This window comes from Chenopodium quinoa, unplaced genomic scaffold (assembly GCF_001683475.1).
Source record: "Chenopodium quinoa cultivar QQ74 unplaced genomic scaffold, ASM168347v1, whole genome shotgun sequence".
In the NCBI taxonomy this organism is placed as follows: domain Eukaryota; kingdom Viridiplantae; phylum Streptophyta; class Magnoliopsida; order Caryophyllales; family Amaranthaceae; genus Chenopodium; species Chenopodium quinoa.
The window spans coordinates 2,380,964-2,404,714 of NW_018744143.1; the positions used below are offsets into that span (position 1 = coordinate 2,380,964).

Consider the following 23,751-nt stretch of genomic DNA (forward strand, 5'->3'; position numbering starts at 1 on the left):
GCCTATTTTCTATAATTCTTGTCTATTGAACTCATAACTAGTTAAAACATGACATTATTACTTAGTTATATGTGACTAAGGAATGAAATTACAAGAAAATAGCAATATGAGGGTTTAGGTCGCATTTTCAATCAAAATAGCCCAAGGCAATTTTGGCTTCTATGATGCCTATTTTCTATAATTCTTGTCTATTGAACTCATAACTAGTTAAGACATGTCATTATCACTTATTTATAGGTGAATAATGCTTGAGATTACAAGAAAAGAGCAAGTAAGAGGTTTTAGGACGCAATTTCAACCAAAATGGCCCAAGTAAGGCCATTTTGGCTACTAGGATGCCTATTTTCTATATTTCTTGTCTATTGAACTCATAACTTGTTAAAATATGTCATAATCATTTAGTTATAGGTGACTAATGCTTGAGATTACAAGGAAAGAGCAAGTAAGAGGTTTTGGGACGCAATTTCAACCAAAATGGCCCAAGTAAGGCCATTTTGGCTACTAGGATGCCTATTTTCTATATTTCTTGTCTATTGAACTCATAACTTGTTAAAATATGTCATAATCATTTAGTTATAGGTGACTAATGCTTGAGATTACAAGGAAAGAGCAAGTAAGAGGTTTTGGGACGCAATTTCAACCAAAATGGCCCAAGTAAGGCCATTTTGGCTACTAGGATGCCTATTTTCTATATTTCTTGTCTATTGAACTCATAACTTGTTAAAACATGTCATAATCACTTAGTTATAGGTGACTAATGCTTGAGATTACAAGAAAAGAGCAAGTAAGTGGTTTTGGGACGCAATTTCAACCAAAATGGCTCAAGTAAGGCCATTTTGGCTACTAGGATGCCTATTTTCTATATTTCTTGTCTATTGAACTCATAAATAGTTAAAACATGTCATTATCACTTAGTTATAGGTGACTAATGCTTGAGATTACAAGAAAAGAGCAAGTAAGTGGTTTTGGGACGCAATTTCAACCAAAATGGCATACCTCTTCAAGCTGACGTGTGTCTGTACAATGACTCATCACTATGTCATACATGAATCTCATCACGTATAGGCCACATTCAACTCCGTTTTCCTGTTGTGCGCACTAGCATGAGGAACAAAGCACATGAATCAAAATGCATAGCAAATAAGCAACATCTTAAGCATTGTAAAGTAAGAAAATCACAACATCATGGGTGAATTACCTTGGGTGCTTTCCATGTAGGACCTCGAGGAGATCGAGGATTTATCTTCTTCATGGTACTACAAAAAATCAAAGTAATAATTTCAAATTTGAATAGTATAATCAATACATATGAGTTAAGATATGAAAATGAATAACAAGAAGTGAAACAAACTAGATGCTTACTTTTGCAGTATGGACCTCACGAGGCGCTTTCTTACTTGAGGTAACCGAGCAGAATCAAAGTAGAAGATTGTGTTACTGGAAACACAAATCACAAGTAGGGTCCAATGATAACTACACACGAGACAAACAAATCAATAGTTAGCCTATTACAACAAATAAACTAGGAAAACAAATGAACTTGACTAGCATAATCAGACGTACTCCTCATAGTATAGGACGAATATAAACTTGTCTCCCGCACTCACTGATTTCCTGATACCCCGTTCAGCATAGTACAACACGTCAGCGGAGTTGCCTAAGATTCTAGTAGTGGACATCTGCTCAGGGCACAACCACCCAACTTGACAAGGAGATTCAAGCTCCCATATTTGCTCCTGGAGTGCTCTGCATGCATGATAACAAAATGTTAATCGAAAACCAAACGACAAACACCACTAAAATGAATAACATAAATTGAGTACCAACTGAATTACCTCATGGATATTTGAATGAGGGAAATGTTAAGCATTGCACCACTTAGAAATTCCTTCACATCTTCTTTGAATAGCCATGCCGTTGCATCATCATCGTAGTGGAACATTTCCTTAGGAAGTTGGATTTGGATGGGGCTGTCATTAGGCAACACGCAAACACGGTTGTGCAAATAAGCTAACTCCTGAGATAGCGATTGAAGCACCGTGTCTTCAACTAATGGAGTAGCTTGCGTAGCTGAACCTCGTGAAGGGCTCTTCATCGACGCTTTTCCACTCACCGAGCCATGTTCACTCCTGTTCTTTGGCCCCTCCACCCTCTTCTTTGGAGTTTGGCTTTTCCTCGATGGCTAATAAGACAAATCACACAAATGGTTAGAAAAGATTTCCATCCAACTCTTGGGAAGAAAAGATTAAAGCGTCAAATTTAAATCTTAATTACCTGGTTCATCAACCGTATCCAAGCAGATGGCCATTGCACAAAATTACCTTTTACTGCCCAAAGTGTAGTGAACTCATCCTCCTCCACGGGCACAGGTATTAAGATGTCCTCGGACCCGGGAACCAAAGAATGGATCCCGACAGAATAATGCTCAGGCAGAAGAGGTCGAAGATGGACCGTACCTTGTTCGGCCGGTTGTGCACTACCATAGGCAACAACATTCAAAGGTCCATCATATGATTCGCCCGGGTGAAGAAGTTCACAACGGGTCTCTTCCTGCACCAATTAGGAAGATACTTCATTTAAATATTCATAACTAAGTATCTTAGGTGTAATATAGGAGTTAATTCAAGCATTGAGCTAACATCATGAAAAATGGGCAAATTAGAACTCATTTAGGCCATTTTGAACCGTAAATACTCTAAATGAACCTAAAACTTGTAAATTTGCTTTTTTTAAATTGTTTCAAGCCATAAATATTCATAACTAAGTATCTTAGGTGTAATATAGGAGTTAATTTAAGCATTGAGCTAAAATCATGAAAAATGGGCAAGTTAGAACTCATTTTGCCCATTTTGAACCGTAAACACTTTAAATGAACCTAAAACTTGTGAAATTGCTTTTTTTATGTTGTTTCAAGCCATAAATATTCATAACTAAAAATCTTAGGCGCAAAAAAAAAAAGAAAAAAAAAACCAAAACGAGTGCAAAAAAAAAAAAAAACCGGAAACCGGGCGGGAAGGGCAGCGTGTGCACAGCTGCTGCAGTGCTGCACAGCTTCTGCACAGTTGCTGCAGTGCAGCTGCAGCCTCCTCGCGTGATTCCCAATGAGAAGGAGAATGAGAAGGAGAAGGAAAAGGAGAAGGAGAAGGAGAAGGAGAAGAAAGAGAAGGAGGAGGAGGAGGAGAAGGAGGAGAAGGAGAAGGAGAAGGAGAAAGAGAAGGAGGAGGAGAAGGAGAAGGAGGAGAAGGAGAAGGAAGAGCAAACAACAACAACACATCACATCAACAAAGCAACACCAACAACACAACACAACGAAGAAACACCATTTCACAGCCAACTTAACCATTTCACAACACAATCCAAAAACCAATATCATTATCCAAACAAGTAAGTAAAAAATCACCTGTAGAATAGGAAAGTCATGAGGTATCGGAGTATCAAACCCCCTTGAGTTCGCATGTGAAGGAGTACCAATCTGCAATAGTGTATTGATAGTGAAACATTAATTAGAACCGTACCCACGTAACTCAACATATCAAAACTTATAGAGTTGAATTCTAATCACGTACCTCCTCGCGTGCATTTATCTACTGTTCTCCTTCTCTTCGTGGGTGGCTACTTGAGTCGGCCGGTGTTGTCGAGGAAAAGGGCAAGGTCGGCAAATTCATTTGCTTCGCCCATGCATTGAACTCTTCGCGCATCTCATTGCGCACTTGTTCTTTAATTGATGCCACTGTGGTATCGATGTTCTATGGGGAGTTCACACTTGCTCGGGATCTTCCAGATTTGGTATATTCGGGACCCATTACCTTCTCCCATCCTAGCAAGCTCCCCCCAGCACCTAATACCCGTCCCGGATGGTAGGGCTTTCCCATAGCCAAGGTGAAGGGATCCTTCTCTACCGTCGGGACGAGCTTGCCTTCAACAAGCTCTCCAGTGTACTCAAGCTGTAGCAAAAACAAAATGGCAACATGAAGTAAGTGTTTATATAAAGTGATATACATGCAAATGAATAAAGTAGTTCACTAGTTCATAGTTGCTTACTAGCTTATCTGTCATTTCTTTGGTTTCCGGAGCCTTGATGGACCATTTTCCGGTTTTCTTGTCCCGCGAATGCATAGAGCAAAAGAAATCCCCAGAACGACTCACCAAAGTACTGGTCGTGGAGTCAGATGGCGCTGTGAAGGACCCTAGAAGCGCAGTGGGGTATACTCCTTCACTCACCCACGTATCCCTTCATTCATCATACGTCATTGCTCCCATATGATGGTGGTATTGCTTTTGCAATGCATTCCTGGAATTCTGCTCCCTCATTTCCTACATAAAAAGATATATATGTTAGTTTCATTACTAATAAAAAAGACGATAAATTAAAACACAATTTTCATCAGAGTTCTTTAAACTTACAATTTCTTCTTTTTTACATTTTTGAAGAACGAAAGCTTCCCAATCATCCTTCGATATGCTTAGGCCATATTTGCCAAGGGAGTTTCTCTTCATCGATGACATCATCATCACTGCCACCTCCTTTCTTGTTCTTTGGTTTCCTCACAAGTTTCTTTGTGATAAACCGACGAACTAAGTTACACTTGAAGCTTCTGAATCTTGCCGCAAGTAAGGATTCAAACACCCTTCGCTTCATACTCATTTGGAATGTTAAATAGACTCTGCAAGCACAAATAACAAACATTATTAGTTTGCCAATAACATAACAATAAATTGAAATTGTTTATAAATAATCACATCAAAAAAAACTTACCCTGGTATCATTCCAAAACGTGTCAATCAAGCCTGTAGGTACGTCGCTCATACGAAGCGTAATGGGGATTTTGCGCGCACAAATCCCAACTTGACCAGCATACTGACGACGCCATTTACCTGAGGGTTGCCCTACCCTGTAATACTCCAAGACCATAGGACCGACAGGTTTCTTGAAAGCTGTCATCGGACCCCTCTGCTTTTTCTTCGCTGGTGCCTGCACCCCCCCTCCACTTTGATCCTCACAAAACGGCTCCATAATGGCATTATCGATTGGAGGCGCTTGCTCAGCTGCAATTTCAAACTCATCTATCATTCTCTCCAATACATCTTGCGCCTGATCTTCTGGCTCACCCAAATCAGGTTTCTTGTTCACATCATACAGCTGGTCCCCATCATTAGATGAATCATCATCATTAGATTCAACATCCTCAACTCGAACACGGTATTGATCGTCCGCCATTAGATGTTAAAACCTGTCATTACAAACATAACATGTTATTAGCTGCTGAATTGTAAGGTAAACTTATAATCATATATAAATTGCTGAATTATAATACAAATAAACATAGAAAATGGTGAAGCAAGTTACTTTATACATTTAAAAGAATATAAGAAAAATGGGCAAGTAATTCAACAATTTCATTCAGTTTCACCTAAAATGTGATTTTTTAATTCTTTCTACGCCTGCAATTCAAACTAACAGAAAATATACAGTACCTCAATCTAATATTCCTTCATCGTGGTCTGATCTCAGGTAATTGGCTTGGTCGTCTATCTCATTTGGCACAGCAGGTCTAGGAACAGTGAAAGGTGCCGAGTCATCAAAGGCATCATATTCTTCCTCATCCTCGACATCTCCAACGCCAAGGATTCTTCTTTTGCCGGCTAGCACAATAGACCATTTTGAGTCGGCAAGGTCAGATACGTAAAACACCTGCTTAGCTTGAGATGCAAGGATGAATGGTTCCGCACTATCATTCAGGTTGCCAAGATCTACAAGAGTAAAGTCATCAAATTTGACGTTACGCCTGATATTATCAACCCACTTACACCGGAAAAGAGCAATCGTGAAGTCACAATAATCAAGCTCCCATATTTCTTGAATTCGACCGTAGTATGACAACTCTGCATCAACGGGTGATTTATCCTTAGCACTTGCAAACTCCCTTGACGATGCCACAACCGTTACACCACTGTTTTGGGTCGAGGACGATTTCAAATCTTGACGCTCAGTCCAAAATGTGTACCCATTTATGTCATATCCCTCAAATGAGCGAACATCATCCCTAGGACCATAAGCAAGCCACCTTACTGTAGTTGTGACACTCTCATCCATTCCACCCATCACTCGATCATGAAACCAACTCACAAACTTCTTATTGTGCAACTGCATCAGTGCCCTTTCACCTTTCGACGGATACTCATCACGCAAACTAGCCATGTGCTCGTCTAAATATGGGTGAACATCTGCAACATGGTGCAACACATAAAGGTGTGCTTGTAAGAACTTCTCTCGATCAGGTGACATTCGTTTCGACCCGATTGTGCCATGACCATCAAGTCTACCTTCATGTCGAGAAGTAGGAATACCAATAGGTTCAGCAACGGCTACATAGTCGGCCACAAAATTACCAATCTCCTCGGCCACGGTCCCTTGAATCATACTTCCTTCCGGGTGAGCCCGATTCCTAACTTTATCTTGCAATGTACCCATGTGTCTTTCAAAAGGATAGCACCACCTCAAGAACACTGGACCGCACAACTTAATCTCACGCACCAAATGAAGAATCAAATGCACCATTATGTCGAAAAACGAGGGCGGGAAGTACATCTCAAATTTGCACAAAGTCACAACCACATCCGCCTGTAAAGCATCAAGTGTACAAGGATCAAGCACTTTGCTACATATTGTATTGAAACACGAACAGAGGCTTGTAATAGCTTCCCTCACGTGCTTTGGCAAAATACCACGTATTGCAATTGGTAGAAAAACTTGCATCAGAACATGACAATCATGGGATTTCATACTTGTCAGCTTCAATTCTCCATTTAAGGATACAAATCTTTTCATGTTAGATGCGTACCCTGATGGAACCTTAATGCCATACAGACATTCACAAAACATCCGTTTTTCTACCCTTGACAATGTGTAGCAAGCTGGAGGTAAATAGGCCTTCCCCTCTTTGGCTTTTCCCTCATTTTTCTTCTTCGACGCATCCGCGGCCTTTCCCTTTCCCTTGCTCTTCCCCTTTCCCTTTTTCGAACCCATTTCTTTTTCCTTTTCCTGTTCCTTTCCCTTACTAACCCTTTGCTGAACCCACAATTCTGGACGCACCCCCATCTTTTCCAAATCTAAACGTGCACCCTTTCCGTCCTTTGTCTTGTTTTGAATATTCATCAGCGTTCCCACAAGAGCGTCACACACATTCTTCTCTATATGCATTACATCAAGACAATGCCTAACGTCATGTTCTTTCCAGTACGGGAGCAACCAAAAGATTGATTCTTTTTTAAAGAGAGCAACTGATTCCGCCGCTTTTTTAGATTTCCCAAATACTGTTCGTACACCCTTAACCCAAGCGTAAACCTCCTCTCCAGTTAGTGGCCTAGGAGCAGTCCCCTCTTCCACCGTCCCATCGAAAGCCTTTTTCTGCCGATGGTACGGGTGATCGCGCCTGAGCAACCTTCTTGTCCTCAAATACACCTGTTTGAAAGAATGATCAAGGCGTCTGCTTGGCGTATCATCAATACAAATGGGACATGCCTTTTTCCCTTTATTCTTATACCCAGACAAGTTGCCATATGCAGGAAAATCATTAACGGTCCACATAAGAGCTGCACGCAATGTGAACATCTCATTCTTATGAGCATCAAACACGGAAACCCCTTCGTCCCACATCTTTCTCAAATCATCAACCAATGGCGCAGTTGCCTTGGCCCCGATATCAAGAGTGAAAGCATTACATATTTCTGTTTCATGCACAACCAAGGAGGCAAATTGTAGATCACTAAAAGTACCGGCCATGTGCTGTGCTAGGTACTAAGAGTGCCAAATGGATTCATCCCGTCCGTGCACAAACCAAGCCTTAAATTTTTTACTTCATCACCAAATTCCCCAAACTTCATATCAAGGTTCTTCCATTGCGGGGAGTCGGCTGGGTGCTTCAGCGTTCTGTTTTTCTTTCTTCCCTCTGCATGCCACCTCAAGTTTTTAGCGTCTTTTGGTAAAGAGAACAGACGCTTAAACCTTGGAATTATGGGAAGATACCACAACACCTTAGCAGGAGGTCCCTTCGTACCAGCATTGCAACTCTTGCGCTTGTAGCGCGACTTCTTGCATCTTGGACACTCCTCCAATTGTTCATATTCATTTCGGTAAAGAATACAATCATTAGGACATGCATGTATCTTCTTATACTCCAAACCAAATGGACACATGAGCTTCTTAGCGTAATAGTAAGACTTAGGAATTTCATTCCCATCGGGTAACATCTCACTTAACACGCTCAACAAGGAAGTAAAACTACTGTCCGTCCACCCATGCTTCGACTTAATGTTAAAAAGAGTAAGCACGGCTGATAGTTTGGAGTATTTTTTGCACCTAGGATACAAAGGCTTTTTAGAAGCCTCCGATAATGACTCAAACACGTCACCTTCAAAACCACGCATCATCTCATCCACACTTCATCCTCAACCTCATCCACATGATCATCCTCAAATCCCTCCTCAGCACCATCATCAACAATATGTTCATCATTCTTGTATTCCTCGTCCACACGGATATCATTGCTTCTATCATCATGCACATCATACCCAATAACATCCCCACTGTACTCTCCTTCTTCACCATGCCAGATCCACACATGATATTTAACCCTAAACCCACGACAAACTACATGATATCTAATGAGATATCAACACTATTTACCACCTTCACATTATTACAATCAACACAAGGACAATAGAGGCACTCGAAACCCATTATGCGCTGATAAGATGAAGCCATCTCGCAAAACTCTTGAACCCCATTAAAGAATTCCAATGTATCACGTCTACCATACATCCATCCACGATCCTTCTCCATTAAGTAAATTGTCTCTAAACATGGCAACATATTACGAATAATAATGTATAATTGCTACATCTACTATATATATAAATCAAATTCAAACACACACCATGCATATTACTTTCATATACATACAAAAATGAATATATGCTTCCAAAGGGTCCTTATCACTCCAACCTAACCCATCCTTGAACGTTTACTCTCACTAGTGAATGTATGTCAACTTTCCAATTTTAAGGAAAATCCGGCAGCATTTCCCCCCAGTTCTCCAAGTACACGACGTAGGTAATTACTTACCCAAATATGTACCCAGAGAACATGGCGATCGAGGAAATGGTAAGCCAAGATGTTCCTTAAAATAAAAAAAAAAAGACATACATTCACCACCTAAGTGAGAGTAAACGTTCAAGAACAGTCCCAACCGGGGACTATTCAAGACTTTCTCCTAATGAGAAAGCCTTGAACGGGTATCTAGGCATATGATGATGCAAGCATTTCATATATTTATTGTTGTATTTAGTTTGTCATTATATAATAGACAAGTCTAATAGCTAGCATGAAAAAACTTCCTTCACTATTATTTCAACACAATGTCCACATTCTAAATGATGGCATAATTCCAAATAAAAGAAAGCTTGTGACATTCTTAAATATCCAAGGTCTTCATGAACAAAAATACAAACAAGCCACCACATATTTTCCAAGTTGAAATGTACCTGAAACTGGCGCCTTAGACTAACCGTGACAAGAAGCTAGGTCGTTGTGGAGGGGGAGCAATGCACGTCTATTGACAAACCCTACATTACAATAAAATTATAATTACTAAATTGAAAACCAAATCCTCAAAAAACTCAAGAGTACGAAGGAATTCATCAATGGAGTAAGTAAAACCTAATTTGCTAGCTACTTACCTTGAAGCTGCTTCAATGGAGGTGAGAAAGCTCACACAGCCCTTCAATGGAGGTGAGAAAGCTCGCACATCCCTTCAATGGAGATGGAGGGAGAAGAGAAGAGGGATTGCGTGGGAGTTGAAGACAAAACGAATTGAAGGAATGAGGAAGAAAGACGTTGTCTTCAATGAAGAGGGGAGATGAGTTGAATGAAAGAGGAGGGGAAATTGTCTTCAATGGAGGTTCGTACCTTACACCAGGCCACTTCAATGGAGGAGGTTCGTACCTCGCACCAGGCCATTTCAATGAAGAAAAAGGGGAGCAAGTTGAATGAAGAAGGAGGAGGGAAAACACAGAAGGAGGGAAAACGCAGAAGGTTTTTTTTTTTTTTTTACAATTGAATGAAGACGATAGATGAACAGTGAGAGTAGGGAAAACCCGCAATTTTTTTAAAAATTTAGCAACTGTTAACCGTTGCCAAACCTTTACCTTTTATTTTTATTTTATTTTTTTTTTAAAAAAACGCAGTTGGCAACGGTTAACCGTTGCCAATGTTAATCATTTTTTTTTTAAATTGGCAACGGTTAACCGTTGCCAACTCTGATATTTAAAATGGCGCTCACTTAAGTTGGCAACGGTTTTCATGAACCGTTGCCATAGGGGGGTTGCCTATTTCTTTTATTCTACTAGTGTTATTAGTAGTACGCTATGAATTCTTTATTATATTACATAGCTTGTATGTACTCAGCATTGCTGATTGCGTGCTTTTGTATGTCTTTTCTTGGTCATGGCCTTCGCCTTTTCATTGACCATGTAATGATCCAATTTTTACACTTGTAATATTGGGGAGTAGATTAATCACAGGTTTATACATAATCAGAACTTGCATCAAGGTGGTGGGATTTTGAGTGGAGTGTTGGATATGTCCACAGTTTATTACATTTCATAAGTTTGGATTTAATTAAACTCTGGTTTGATTTATTTACTACTTTTATTGGGTTTTGGATAAGGGCCTTAATGGTTCCGACTTGTAAGACTAAATTTGGTTTTTATTTTTGGTTTTGAAACTTATTTATAACTGAGTTAGTTTTTCCGCTGCTAAACTCTGAACTAGCCTTAACGTTTGAACACGTGGCGGTAGCACGTCAGTAATTCTCTTGCAAATTGTTGAAGGTATTTACAGGTTTTTAAGATAGAATTATTGGGGAGTTACAACCCAACCGCTCATCTTAACCCTCTAAAAAATAACACAAAAAACAAATAAAAGGTCAAAAATCCGAACGCCAAAAAAAAAAAAGAGAAAAAAGAAAGGCTAACCGGAACGAAAGCTGGATATGTAGTCAGTCTGGATGCAACAAATGTCTGGTAAGACACTCCAGGAAACACCAGCTGCTCCGCTGGATAACCAAGGATCGCCTTGGTAGACAATAGATTCGGATCGGAGGATCCGCAGGAACCAAAGGCTCCTCAGACGAAAACTGCCAAACGACGCGCTTGCCCAAGAACCACGCATCCGTCCGGTGAAGCACAGAAAGTCCTTGATAGAGTGCTCGAAAATGGCAGCGAACAGTGCCTGCCCGGACGGCCTCAGGAACCCCAACGATTAAGCCCCAAGGGAGAAGATCGACCTATAAAATACAACTTTATGTCAAAAATGAAGACAACTAAAGAAAAAAAAGACATGTTGTAAAAATTATACTCACCGACGCACGTGTCGCCTAAAGAATCCTCTGGCGGAAGTTGCCGGCTGCAGTAGCCCGTTTCCTCTTTATTACGACTAAACGATGGTTGATAGGGAAACGAGTCGACCCGAGTATCCTCAGGGCTAAGAAAGGCAGGTATGAATACCTCCAAGCCTAAAAAAAAAAAAAAAAAAAAAAAAAAAACCAAAACCAAAGGCAAAACATGATCAAAAGAACCACAAAAAGAACAAAAAATTAAAAAAATGAACACGTACATCAAGGATACAGTCGTGCCATGAAATGGAGATCCAGGGCACCTCAGCAGCTGTCGCAGAATCCATCACCCGGGTCGCCTTGCCCATAGTAGTAAGCATACGGGCATACGACACCTTCTCCCAACTCAAGTTACCCACCTGCCCCAAGTCACTGAGGCAAATAAGTAACCCGATGGCGAAACGCTCTCCCTGATCACTTAAAATAGTGACGGAAAGAACGTGAGCAATGTATATCCGAGCCAGCTGCTCAACAGTACACTGTCGGTCAACCTCATCAGCTGACAACTCATCGGCAAGAACCGAGACGGACAAGACTGAGCATACACATGGAGGGTCGCCGCAAGACGACCCCCCACAAGATCACGCAGTCTCTCGTCTGACCCCTTCACGCTCTTCATAATTACAGGTTCACCTCCGAAAGGAAAACCTGTGATAATAGAGAAATCGTAAGGGGTAACCGTCATCTCTTCCCACAGGAAGTGAAAAGTGTTGGTGGAATCCCACCAAAACTCCAACAACCCGCGAAGGAAAGCTAGTGACGCAGGCTGACTCGATAGATCCCGAAGGGCTGCCAGCTGGGGACCAATCCCCGAAAGCTCCATCACCTCCTTCACTACCTCGGGCAAGCTCTCAAAACGACCTCTCAGGTCACCCGAGCCGTACAGACTCATGCTAGGCTCACTCTAAGAAAGAAATTCGATTATGACAGGTCTCTAGAAGAAACAAAAAAGAGAAAAGAAAATAAAAGCGCAAAGAAACTCACGATGCCATGCCAACCTCAAACCGACAAGTGGTGGTTCGGGTCCCATGTAAGGACGTGTGGATCCCAGTTGGGAGAAGCCTCCCAAACCACTTCCTCGTGATGACGTCGTTCAGCACCGATGCGTCGCTCTCGACCCTCCTCGCGGGGACGTGTCACCCTCTTTCGAGGGCGAACCGCCTCGTCTGGAACCGGTCCTCCTAGAACCTCCTCAACGTCAACAAACAGGGGATAGTCCATACTATAATCGATGGAATTTTTAAGAGAAAATATTACACGATTTTTCCCAATTTCGGCCAAAAAATGAGCTAAGACAACAAAATACTTACATTGGATTTTGGCAAATATGAATAGGGACGAGATCTACTTTCTATAGCTTCGAAAAGTGACAAAAATTGAGATTTGGAGAGAGAGAAAGAGTCGAAAATGGCGAAGGAAGAAAAAGAAGGGGCGAAATGAAAATCGCGCCCAGCGATTTCTTTTTTGCTGATTTAAATGTCGCGCGCAACTCTGTACGTTACGCATGACAGCCCAGCGCAACTCGAAAACTTACGCGCGCTTGGCCAGAGCGACCCACTGAGTTCCGCGCAGATACTGGTCACTTAAAAGACCAGTACTCGAATTTTGGTCTGTTTTGGATTTTTTCTAACGGTTTTGTGCGTTGTTAGACGTAATAATGCGCGAGTCATCAAAAATTCTTTTAATTGCTTTGCATTTTGTAGTTTATTTTCTTCTTTGATAGTTTTTTGCACCATCTTACATGCACACCGTGCTTTGTGCCTACCCTAAGGATACGTTTTGGATGTTTTTCTTAAAGCGTCTTAATATATCTCATAGTGGTGCTTTACGTAAGAGCTCCCAAAGATAGTTTGGCATTTTCCTATATAGCGCTTTTAGAAATGTCACGTTTTTGTACATAACAAAAATACAGCGTATCGTACAACGTAAAATTTTATGGCGTATGTGCTGCGTAAAATTGCACTAGCAACGTGATCTGCCTCCCGTTCGAAAATGGTAAAACTTCTGTTACTGTCATCAGGCGTTAGCTTAACGAGTCGACAGGCGCGCCAAACCATCGGGGTTAGACGCCCTCCGTTTGAAGCAAATACGGTTAGCTAGGAAGCACTCAAGCTTTATCGGACAGTTAGGGTGTTCGACCACCCCCTGTATAAAGAGCGGCCCCAACTGAAGCCGCACCTATTTAAACACGTGCCCCCAATCCTGAGATGCGTGTTTTCATCTTGTGGACAAAACTGCTAAGAGAGTCGCCGATTTTCTTCTTTCTCACTGGATTTGGATATATGCCTCCCTAAGACATGTATTTCTATCTTGTGGACATCGAGTATTTGTTTTGGCAGCGAATGTGAATCTTTTATTCAAGTGCTAGGCTACAAATGTCGAAACACACTCCATTTTATCATCTTTTACTTTGTTAAAATCATGGACTAAAGCTTCAATGATAGATCGAGGGACTTTAGACCGCCGATGACATATTGAGAGGGTATCATCCTCTTTACACTTTTTAATTCCGGTATCTTTCATAACATGACATCACCCACGACAGCCTTTACTTGTAAAAGCGTTCTATATTAGCAAAGGTTCAAGCTAGATTCTTTAGTGTACTAAAACCAGAAAATACCTTTTCTGGTCTTAGCAGCTATTGTCTTGAACATTTAGCAAATTGAGGATAGTTTCGACATTCTCAACACTACCAAAAGATTCCTTATCTTTAGGGAACTTCGCAGAATGAGTCTCGGATTTATTTCCTTGGCTACTTTGATCATCGTCTATCCTAGACTCGATTAAAGTGGGGGCTAACTGTAGACGTCTACTTTTGGTCCCCTGTCCCGACCGGAAGTGCTATGACGATAAATAAAAACATCTTTGTGTTGGATCAACGTGAAGAATACTTATGGATTACTGATTAAGGCTTAAACACATAAAACAACTAGCTTGACCCAATACAAAATGAACCAAAGATAACTAAAACTAAGCCCGATTAGCAATTAGGCCTAATCCCGAGATTAAACCTAATTTTGACGGATTTAGAGATGCCTAGGTTAAAATCCGAGGCTGCCGCAGGAAAAAACGCGCGCAACCCACAAGGTTGCGCGTGACGTCCAGCGCAACCTCTAGTGGTGCGCTCGCGGATGACCCAGAATTTTATAAAAATACTGAATCGAATCTTACCATGAAGCCATGCGCAAGACAATTGGTTGCGCTGCCCTCAGCAGCGCAACTAAACCACTTGTGCGCAGCAGCCGCGCGCGGCCTTTCGAGATGCGCGCGCCACCTGCTGCGGTAGAATGTTCAAAACCCTAAATTTATCCATTCCAAATAGGGGTGCAATACGAAGATTTGAAGACTCAAAAATTAACCCGAAAGTCAGCAGAAACCTTGTGATCTCATGCACTAATCATTCCCCTTGTCCTAAACACTCACCCTTTTAATCATTTGTTCTTACGGTGGAGGTTCTCGAACAAGAAGGAGTCCATAAGTGTTCTAAACGAAGATCTAGCAAGGAAAAGTGGTAAAATCCTGAGCACTTAGATAAACCACCTTTTCTTTTCTTGCTTAAACAACCTTTAATCAACTAATTAGTGTTGTTTGATCACTCTAAACAAGCTTTAATCAATTAATTCACATAGTATTCTTTCGTTAATCAAGACTAGAATTTGAATAATTAATTGATTGATTTATCACTTAAGCCAAGACGAATCTTGTTTACTTTTTGTTCTTTCACGAAATTGAATAAATACGAATAACGACTTTTGCGATGTAATTCCTACGTGATTAACGTGTGTAAATAAAATCAACTAACTTAGTTTTAGGTATCACGTTGCATATATTGTTTGGTGATGAAATTGTGAAAAAGGAAGAGCTAGTAGAGGCCGCACTAGGGCTAGAATAGCGATTCCCCCCTAAAAAGAACGTTATTTTAGTACCCTCGCTCCCGAACTCATTTTTGGTACACGTAGACCAATTTGGACATGGGTAAACTTATGATTCACGCTAAATATCCCTTGAACTCTACTTGGGAGAAAGACATGAATGAGGTTTATGAGTTTTCCTAAAACTCATTGGCGACTCCTTACTAGTTTCTTACAAAAAAGCATAATAATAGGATCAACTCTAATTCAAGGTCCCCCAAACAGTTAGGAATTCAAATCCTAACACGCCTTAAAACGATGTAAAGTCCTAGGCTTTTAAAGGGCCATGGGCATAGAGGAGAAGGATCCCCAACGACGGGCACACCCTCCTCACAATAGTAATTGATTCGAATCCATTTTATGATTCACGAAGTAGCATGAACTAGGGTTTCTAGAGAGTGGATCGAATTTAGAGAGAGAAAATCCAATTTTAGAGAGAGAAAAAATCAGTGAAAATGGAAAAAGAGAAGGGGTATATTAGCAAACAAAATTACAATTTTGCCATTACTGTAGCATGTTTTGGGCGGTTGGATTGAATCTAATCTACGGCTTTTAAAACACACTCGATTTTATTTTATTTTTCTTATCAACAACCATCTTTATTCGTTGACACCTCACCACCACCACGCGCACTAGCTTTATTGCCCTATCACCCGGCTTAACCGCTTTCCCAACCCAAACCACCGTTTACTAGTCCAACCACCCTAACCACCAAAATTCACCCACCCAACTTGAAACCACTCTTCTTTAGCCTAAAACCACACCCTAACCAGACCCACCCTTTTTTGAGTGGTTAAGGTGGGGAATTTGGTTGGTGAGGGATGGTGTTGGGGGTGAGGACAATGGTTAGTGGGCAATTTCTGGATGGTTAGTGTGGGTGGCTTTGAGAGTTTGAGGTCATTAGGGCGATAAAGGTGAAGTGAGTGGCGGTGGTAGGGAGGTTAACGTTAAAATAGTCGGTCAAACAGTCAAATTCTGGGTAAAGATCGATGGATGTTGACAAAAAAAATTTACATTAAAAAAAATTTATAAGGTAATTTGTAGCAAAGTTTGTGTTTTATGAGGTGGTTGGTAATACAATTTCCAAATATTTATCGTGTTAAGTTAGATTTTACCCGAAATCAAGTGCAGATCGGGTATCTTGTATCCGAAACCCTTATTTTCACAAGTTTGGATCAGTACCCATCTACCCATTTCCCAAAACGGTGTGAACCACTTCCCACTTTCCCAGTTCCCACACTAACCACAACCACAACCACAACCACAAAAACTGCCGTTTTCTGCCCTAACTTTCCCTCTTCCGCAAAACTCAAGGGAGGAGAGTGAAATAACCAGGGTTTTGGATATCTCTCTCAAGCTAGGGTTTTGCAGCATTTGACTAACAATGGCGAAGAAGAAAGAGAGTAAGCCCAAGCATTCTCTCGACGTTAATCGAGCCAATGCCTCCGACTCCGGCAGCCGTAGCGCTGCCACTGTGCGCCGGCTCAAGATGTATAAAACTCGACCTTCTAGGAATACTAAGGGCAAGATTATGAGCCAGCAATTTCAGTCTAGTGATTTGCCTGATTCTCGTATTCAACCTGATCGTCGTTGGTTTGGTACGTTTTTTTTTTTTTACGATTTTGCTGTTATTTTTGATGCAAATTTTGTAGAATTTCAATGATTATGGAATTATTGAGTTTGGGAATTTGGAAGAGTTGGATTTGAATTTGATTGGAACGTGAAATTTGTCAAATTGTATAGATGATGATTGAATTGGTTGATATTGTTGTTTTGTGAAAGTATCAATTGGGAATTTGGATTATAGATTAGGGTGTCTGAATTTCGTTTTTCTGAACTTATAGCGTTATTGGCCCTCATCTGTTATTTAAAGTTTGAATTTTGGAACTATTTCTACAAGCAGGCTTGTTTTTCCTAATCAACATTCTCTACCATGTGTTAGAAGTTTCATATAAAGGAGAATTGATTGTTGAATATTACTAAGTATGTATGGAATTGAAGAGGGGAATGTAAAATTCAATTTCTGTTATAGTTAACTCTTGTTTTTGTTGAATTTCCTTTCAAATTCTGTAGGGAATACAAAAGTTATCGTTCCAAAGGAACTTGAACATTTCCGCACTGAGCTTGCTGGTCAAATGTCAAACAACTACAATATGATATTGAAAGGAAAGAATCTTCCTATGTCCCTTTTAAATGATCTTCCGAAGGTATGTGGCATATCCTCTACTCTCATTGTTAATATATTTCTTTAAGTATGTACTCCGACCCGTTGATGCATAATTTTATATAGGATTTCCAGATAAGTTAAGCTTCATGTAGAGCTCTTCATCATTTTGATTAGGGTGATTTGACTGCGGTTTTCTACTGGTGTCATTTCTCAGCTCATTTATGAGTTAGTACTTGAGTATTGGGAGTAATGGGTGTGTAAAATGAAACTCATGTAGAGTGGGGTTGATTTCTCCTGTTGATAGCAAAATTTCATTTCTTTCATTTTTATCTTATTGAACTTGGGAATAGTCTGCTATCCCAGGGCTTTATGTGTCCATTATTTGTGTTGAGTTTGTAGAATAAATGGATTGATTTACTGCTGTTTGTCTTATTGCTGTTGAAAGTTGTAATAAGTGGTTGCTGGATATAGGAACTTCCTTTTCCATGTTGGTGGCAATAGCTAGTTCTTACCTGATTTGCCTTTTGGTTTTCTGTCTCTTAAGCAAAAAAGAGTTCATCTTCTTGATACGGAACCTTTTGAGAATGCTTTTGGATCAAAGGGGAGGCGGAAGCGCCCAAAGCTTCTGGTGACAGATTACCAGTCGCTGGTGCAGAAAGCTGATAGTTTACAAGGTATTCTTAAATTTATTATATTTGGGTTTTGTTATATGTCGTAAGGTTGTAATTTGCTTAACCAAAGCGAGTGGTTACCACTTGTACTAATATAATATGACTTGTCATATTTACTGCAGTTAAACATGTTGTGTAGCTGCAAGTATATTACTTGATTCATGGCTCATGCTTTGTTCTGTGTTTCTGCAGATGAATATAATCAAAAAGTAGAAGCTAACCCTTCTATCGAAGGAGAAGATGTGGATGGATTCCGGGATTTGGTTCGCCATACGATGTTTGAGAAAGGTCAAAGCAAACGTATATGGGGTGAACTCTACAAAGTCGTGGATTCGTCAGATGTTGTTGTCCAAGTAAGTAACTCGGCATTGCCTCTTTACAGTTGGAGCTTAAGGCTTAGCCACTTACCTGTATATGTTTTACAACTGTTGTGTTGGCATAGACTTTCTTCCTCTTTGTGTTCCTATCTTGGTAAATACTTCCTTGTACCTAAGACACTAAATTGTTGGGTGAGGATTTTCTTTGATAAAAAATGTTATTTGTCAATTGTCTCTCCCGCTTGGACGAGGGTTGGCACTCAAAGTCTGTAGAAGACTTCTGAGTTTTGTATGAGTCCAAGCGTAATGCAATCTCTTAATTCTGGATGAAACTTAAGAGGAAGATTTGTTGAAAAGTTGGAGGATGAATGTGTGTGGTTCCCAGGGTAGCCGGTAAACTTTTAGGCTGTAAAGTGTTAACTATTGTTAGATTGTGGAAGTCAAGTTTTTTAAAGTCTTTTTCTCACACAGGCTTGTCTATGATGGTCTGTAGCGCCTGTGATGGATTGCACTTGAAATACGAGATGATTATTGTCTTATTACAAGTATTCATATCTATGTGTTAGATAGTAAATTTTTAAGCTGTTTATCATTGTTAGGCTGTGGAAGTTGAGTTTCAATTTCTTCTCCTCACACAGGCTGTCTGTGATGGTCTGTTGCTGAAGTGTAACCGATTTATGGGGCCTGTGATGGATTGCACTTGGATTACAAGATAATTAATGTCTTATAGCAAGAATATATATTCTATTTGTTCAGTTGGCTTATTAAATATGTTGGGTAAATGCTTATGGTTCCTCTTGACCACTTTTTGTTAGGTTTTGGATGCTAGGGATCCACAAGGAACAAGATGCTATCATCTAGAGAAGCATTTAAAAGAGAACTGCAAGCATAAGAATATGATCTTCCTGTTAAATAAGGTTTGATCCTTGCCTTTATTTTGTCTCTTATATTTACTGCACCACGGTCTGTCTTCTAAGATGATATAGGTTGCTGCTGCCCTTTATGCAGTGTGATCTGATTCCAGCTTGGGCTACAAAAGGATGGCTTCGAGTATTGTCAAAGGAATATCCCACCCTGGCTTTCCATGCTAGCATCACTAAGCCTTTTGGAAAGGTAAGGCTGTTGCATGCTGAGTCCTAGTACACTCTCAATCTTCTCTTTGATAAAAGTAGAACAATGCTCTGACTATGTCATTGGCATGCTTATATATTGTATTTAAATTCCTTCCTCAAGAGATTCTCTCGCATGATAAAAGTTTGAGCACATAAGAGAATTATGCGTGGATCTTAATGAACCTGAATTGAAAAACTGGGGGATCTTTGAACATAATGAGCAAAATTAATGTCATTTTATTTACTATTTTTGTTTGAAGAAGTCATTGGGATCAGAAACCAAGGCATGATTTTGGGGGAAAAGTATGGCTGCAATAAAGTCCCCAGCTTATTGTGTTTTTAAAAAATCTTGTTGTATTTCAGGGTTCTCTCCTTTCAGTTCTGAGGCAATTTGCACGGCTAAAGAGTGACAAACAAGCAATATCCGTGGGATTTATTGGGTACCCCAATGTTGGAAAATCATCAGTTATCAACACATTGCGTACCAAAAATGTATTCCTTTTACTGATTATTATTTCAAGATACAATTTTTTTTACAGGCTATATATTCTGACTTGTTTAATTCCTTTGCTTCCATGTAAAGGTCTGCAAGGTTGCTCCTATACCTGGGGAGACTAAAGTCTGGCAGTATATCACACTCACCAAGAGGATTTTTCTGATAGACTGTCCTGGTGTTGTTTATCAGAATAATGACTCAGAGACGGATATTGTTTTGAAGGGTGTGGTATGTACTCTCCATTATTTATATTGTTTTATTGCTGTCATTTATACTTATGTTATGTTGGTGTAACTCCGACATCTAGGTGCTTGTACCTACTGTTGGTGTCATTCTTACATTTTCCTGGTATTGCTGGTCTGCAAGCCATTTACAGATGAATTGATGTCTGAGAATTTCTTTGGTGTTCTAATGACATGTTAAAAGATAGATCAATCGTAGCTTTTTTATGCTTAGGCAGTGTAGCTGGAAGCCTGGAATATGATGATAGGGTACATTAATGTAAATTATATTCTGTTTTAGCTGAAGAATCTTAATGAGCTGTTTTGGGTTGTAATTGCAGGTGCGAGTAGCAAATTTACATGATGCTGCTGAACACATTGGAGAAGTGTTGAAACGTGTAAAGAAGGAGCATCTGGAAAGAGCATACAAGATTAAGGACTGGTATGTATTTCATACTCCTGATTTCTTATGGACTTGTTATCTTCCTGTTTCTGTTCACCTCAAGCTGCTGTTAAATTATTGAATTTACTGAAGGCACAGAATTCCTCTCTCTATTACATGCATGTTACGATCTTAAAATAGCGGCTTCACTATATAGTAAATAGTATATTGGTTAGATATGAGCTTATGAGAAAAACTTTTTTAGGGAATTAGGCAGTTTCACTTCAGATGCTCTCTTGTACTTCCTTGGTTAGATTTGTGCTCATGAAGTGAACACTTTTATTGAATTACACTGTAGATTTTTTCAGTTTAGATCCTCTCCGTACTTCCTTGCATCTGATTCTACCCCCCTCTTTTCCCCATTGCAAATATTGACTTGAGCTCTTAAGTGAATTTGAGTGAAATAGCCGACTTAACCTTTCAAATTTGAGGTACATAGGAAGATATTTTTTCTATAAAATGTTCAAAATGTAGATACCCAACTGCTACTGTTTTTTGACAGATAAAGTGTTTTTGTGCTACTGAGAAGTCTATTTATTGTTCTGTCTTTTCTTTAGATGTACATTTTTGTTCATTTAATGTGAGATGTTTAAATGAAGAGCAAGTATGCTGAAGAACTTTTTTTGCTTATATACTTACTCTCTATCTTATAATACTAGTCCACATTTGAATATTTGATTTAGTCCACATTTGAATATTTGATTAAAGATCATTTTTGTAGGATTTTTGATGATTGTTTTCATTATTAAAAATTACTATGTCTTTGCCATACCAAGGGAGTCTTTATTTTGAATTTTGACTAATGGTGTCATTAAGCGTAATACTGGAAATTTTGAAAATTGATGCCAATTTTAGTAATTAGCCTTGCATTTTGGGATGGCTTCAACTGAGATAATGTCCAATTAATATTTTGAGAAAATTGGGTGTTTGAGAATAATGGTTGTAGTTTGTTGCTGTTATCAGTAGTTGATTGCTGTTATCGTTAGTTGATATTTCAATCTGTCACTTTGCATTATATGGGTCTGTGCCTTGGTGATCTGTACATATTGTAATTTCAGATTCTTGAATATTGTTTCCACTTTCTGCTAATGTGCTGAGTTGTGGACGTGTTTCACTTTTTTAATTCTTGTGGAAGCATTTCATCTTTTGATGCTTGTGTTTTTTGGTTACATTTCCTTTTAGGATTAAATTAAGTTTATGATGTGTTTTTGCCAGGGAGGATGAGCATGATTTTCTCTTTCAGCTTTGCAAGTTATCAGGCAAGCTTTTGAAGGTGTGTTTCGTTCTCTCTTTTTCATTTTATTCACCTGAGCATGTTGTCTATAATAACAGCAGACAAGCAAAATGGTTTATGGAAACTATGATATAATTCAGATGTTCCTGCATGAACTAGCTGCTATTTTTGAAATGAAGTATTTAAGATTTTTAAAAGCTATTTTATAAACCAACATAAAAATGCTTTTAGACATGTCCATATTATATTGCTATCTTGTCAAAATATTACTTCGTTGTTGATAATTAGCCTTGGCTAGATTATAAACTTTTTTTGGTGTTTCAAGTTTGAATGTATACCACCTCTTGACTTGTTTAATCTTCTAGTCATCTGCTGCCTGTCTGCTTCTAATCCCGAATTTCAACTACTCTCTCATAATTCATAAATATTATTAGGAGGGGTTTTGAAACTTGTATGTCGTATAATTTTTTATTTGCTCTTCGGAGTTGTGGATGTTTGATGAAAGTGACACTCTTTGCTCCAGGGTGGAGAACCAGACTTGATGACAGCAGCAAAGATGGTTCTTTATGATTGGCAGAGAGGCAAAATACCCTTTTTTGTTCCCCCGCCGCAGCAGGAAGATGATACAGTAGAGGAGCCTAATGTTGCTGGTGATGAAGATGGAGAGACTGAGACAGAGAAAGCAAAGTCCTCTTCAGCCATGAAAGCTATTGCAGATGTTATTTCGTCACAGCAGCTGGAAGAGGTCCCAGTTCAGAGTGATCTGTATAGCGAAAATGAGCTCAAGGGAGAGATATCTAAAGAAACCGTGAGTCCGGAGTAATAAATTTTGTTTTGTTTTTGTTTTTGTTTTTTGTACTTGTTTATCTAAAAAATCTTATGGATTATAGTAATGTAACGGGTATTGTGAATGAAACAAAGATAGGAAGAAAAAGATTAATAGATTTCTATCTATTGCAGCCCGGGTGGCTACATCTTTTTGGTTAATGTTAGTGTACGTTATTTATGTATTGGCTGCAATTTATTGTGGGTCAATTTTGCTGTGTGGTTCATGATCTCTGGTTGGTGAGACTGATCTTTAATTTGTCGAAGTTGACAAATTAATGTTTTGATCATTGGCATTTGACTGAACTTGCAATGAGATTGCTGGGCAGGTGCTAATTGCTATGGGTCATTTTATACTTCGTAGATGTGATTCTGATATTAAAATAAGCGATAAAGACATCAATTTATTATATATATATATATATATATATATATATATATATATATATATATATATATATATATATATTTTTTTTTTTTTTTTTTTTTAATTTTTTTTTATTTTTTTTTTTATTTGAAAGATTATTGTATACTTCGTAGATGAGAAATCTTTTCAAACTATTGATGAATGGAGAGGATAGGCAATTTTAATTCATACATTCCCTTAGTCTTAGACATATTTATGTTTTTATGTTTTTATGTGGGGAGTTTATTGATTCACAATGTCAAAATTTTATAATCCCTTGGTAGTACATATATATGCACCATTTTGACCTTTAATAAATAAAATTAAAAGAAATACATTAGAAATATAATTATATAAAATTATAATTATGATTTTTTAAAAAAAAAATTAAAGTTGTTGTCCCTATTAAAGGTAACTAGTATTTAACATTTAAGACCTTGTTCTTTTGAGTTGTTCTGCTCTGCTTAAAAATAATAATTAATATTTAATAATAATA

At 39.0% G+C, this 23,751-nt stretch overlaps 1 protein-coding gene across 1 annotated transcript; it reads left to right on the plus strand.

The window, feature by feature from the left end:
- The first annotated feature begins 16,592 nt into the window (after positions 1 to 16,592).
- Positions 16,593 to 23,059, plus strand: LOC110693256 (nuclear/nucleolar GTPase 2-like). The gene is made up of 11 exons (XM_021870408.1): positions 16,593 to 16,962; positions 17,438 to 17,571; positions 18,076 to 18,205; positions 18,395 to 18,555; positions 19,335 to 19,436; positions 19,528 to 19,632; positions 19,995 to 20,123; positions 20,215 to 20,355; positions 20,690 to 20,790; positions 22,006 to 22,063; positions 22,548 to 23,059. The coding sequence occupies exons 1-11, from the start codon at positions 16,749 to 16,751 to the stop codon at positions 22,845 to 22,847; spliced, it is 1,575 nt and encodes a 524-aa protein (XP_021726100.1). The 5' UTR covers positions 16,593 to 16,748; the 3' UTR covers positions 22,848 to 23,059.
- The last annotated feature ends 692 nt before the right edge of the window (positions 23,060 to 23,751 follow it).

Bases quoted from the DNA above. Each gene is read 5' to 3' on its own strand.
- LOC110693256 (XM_021870408.1), top strand. From the start codon at position 16,749: ATGGCGAAGAAGAAAGAGAGTAAGCCCAAGCATTCTCTCGACGTTAAT. The intron at 19,437-19,527 runs GTTTGATCCTTG...CCCTTTATGCAG, and splicing joins TGATCTTCCTGTTAAATAAG to TGTGATCTGATTCCAGCTTG. The intron at 19,633-19,994 runs GTAAGGCTGTTG...GTTGTATTTCAG, and splicing joins TCACTAAGCCTTTTGGAAAG to GGTTCTCTCCTTTCAGTTCT.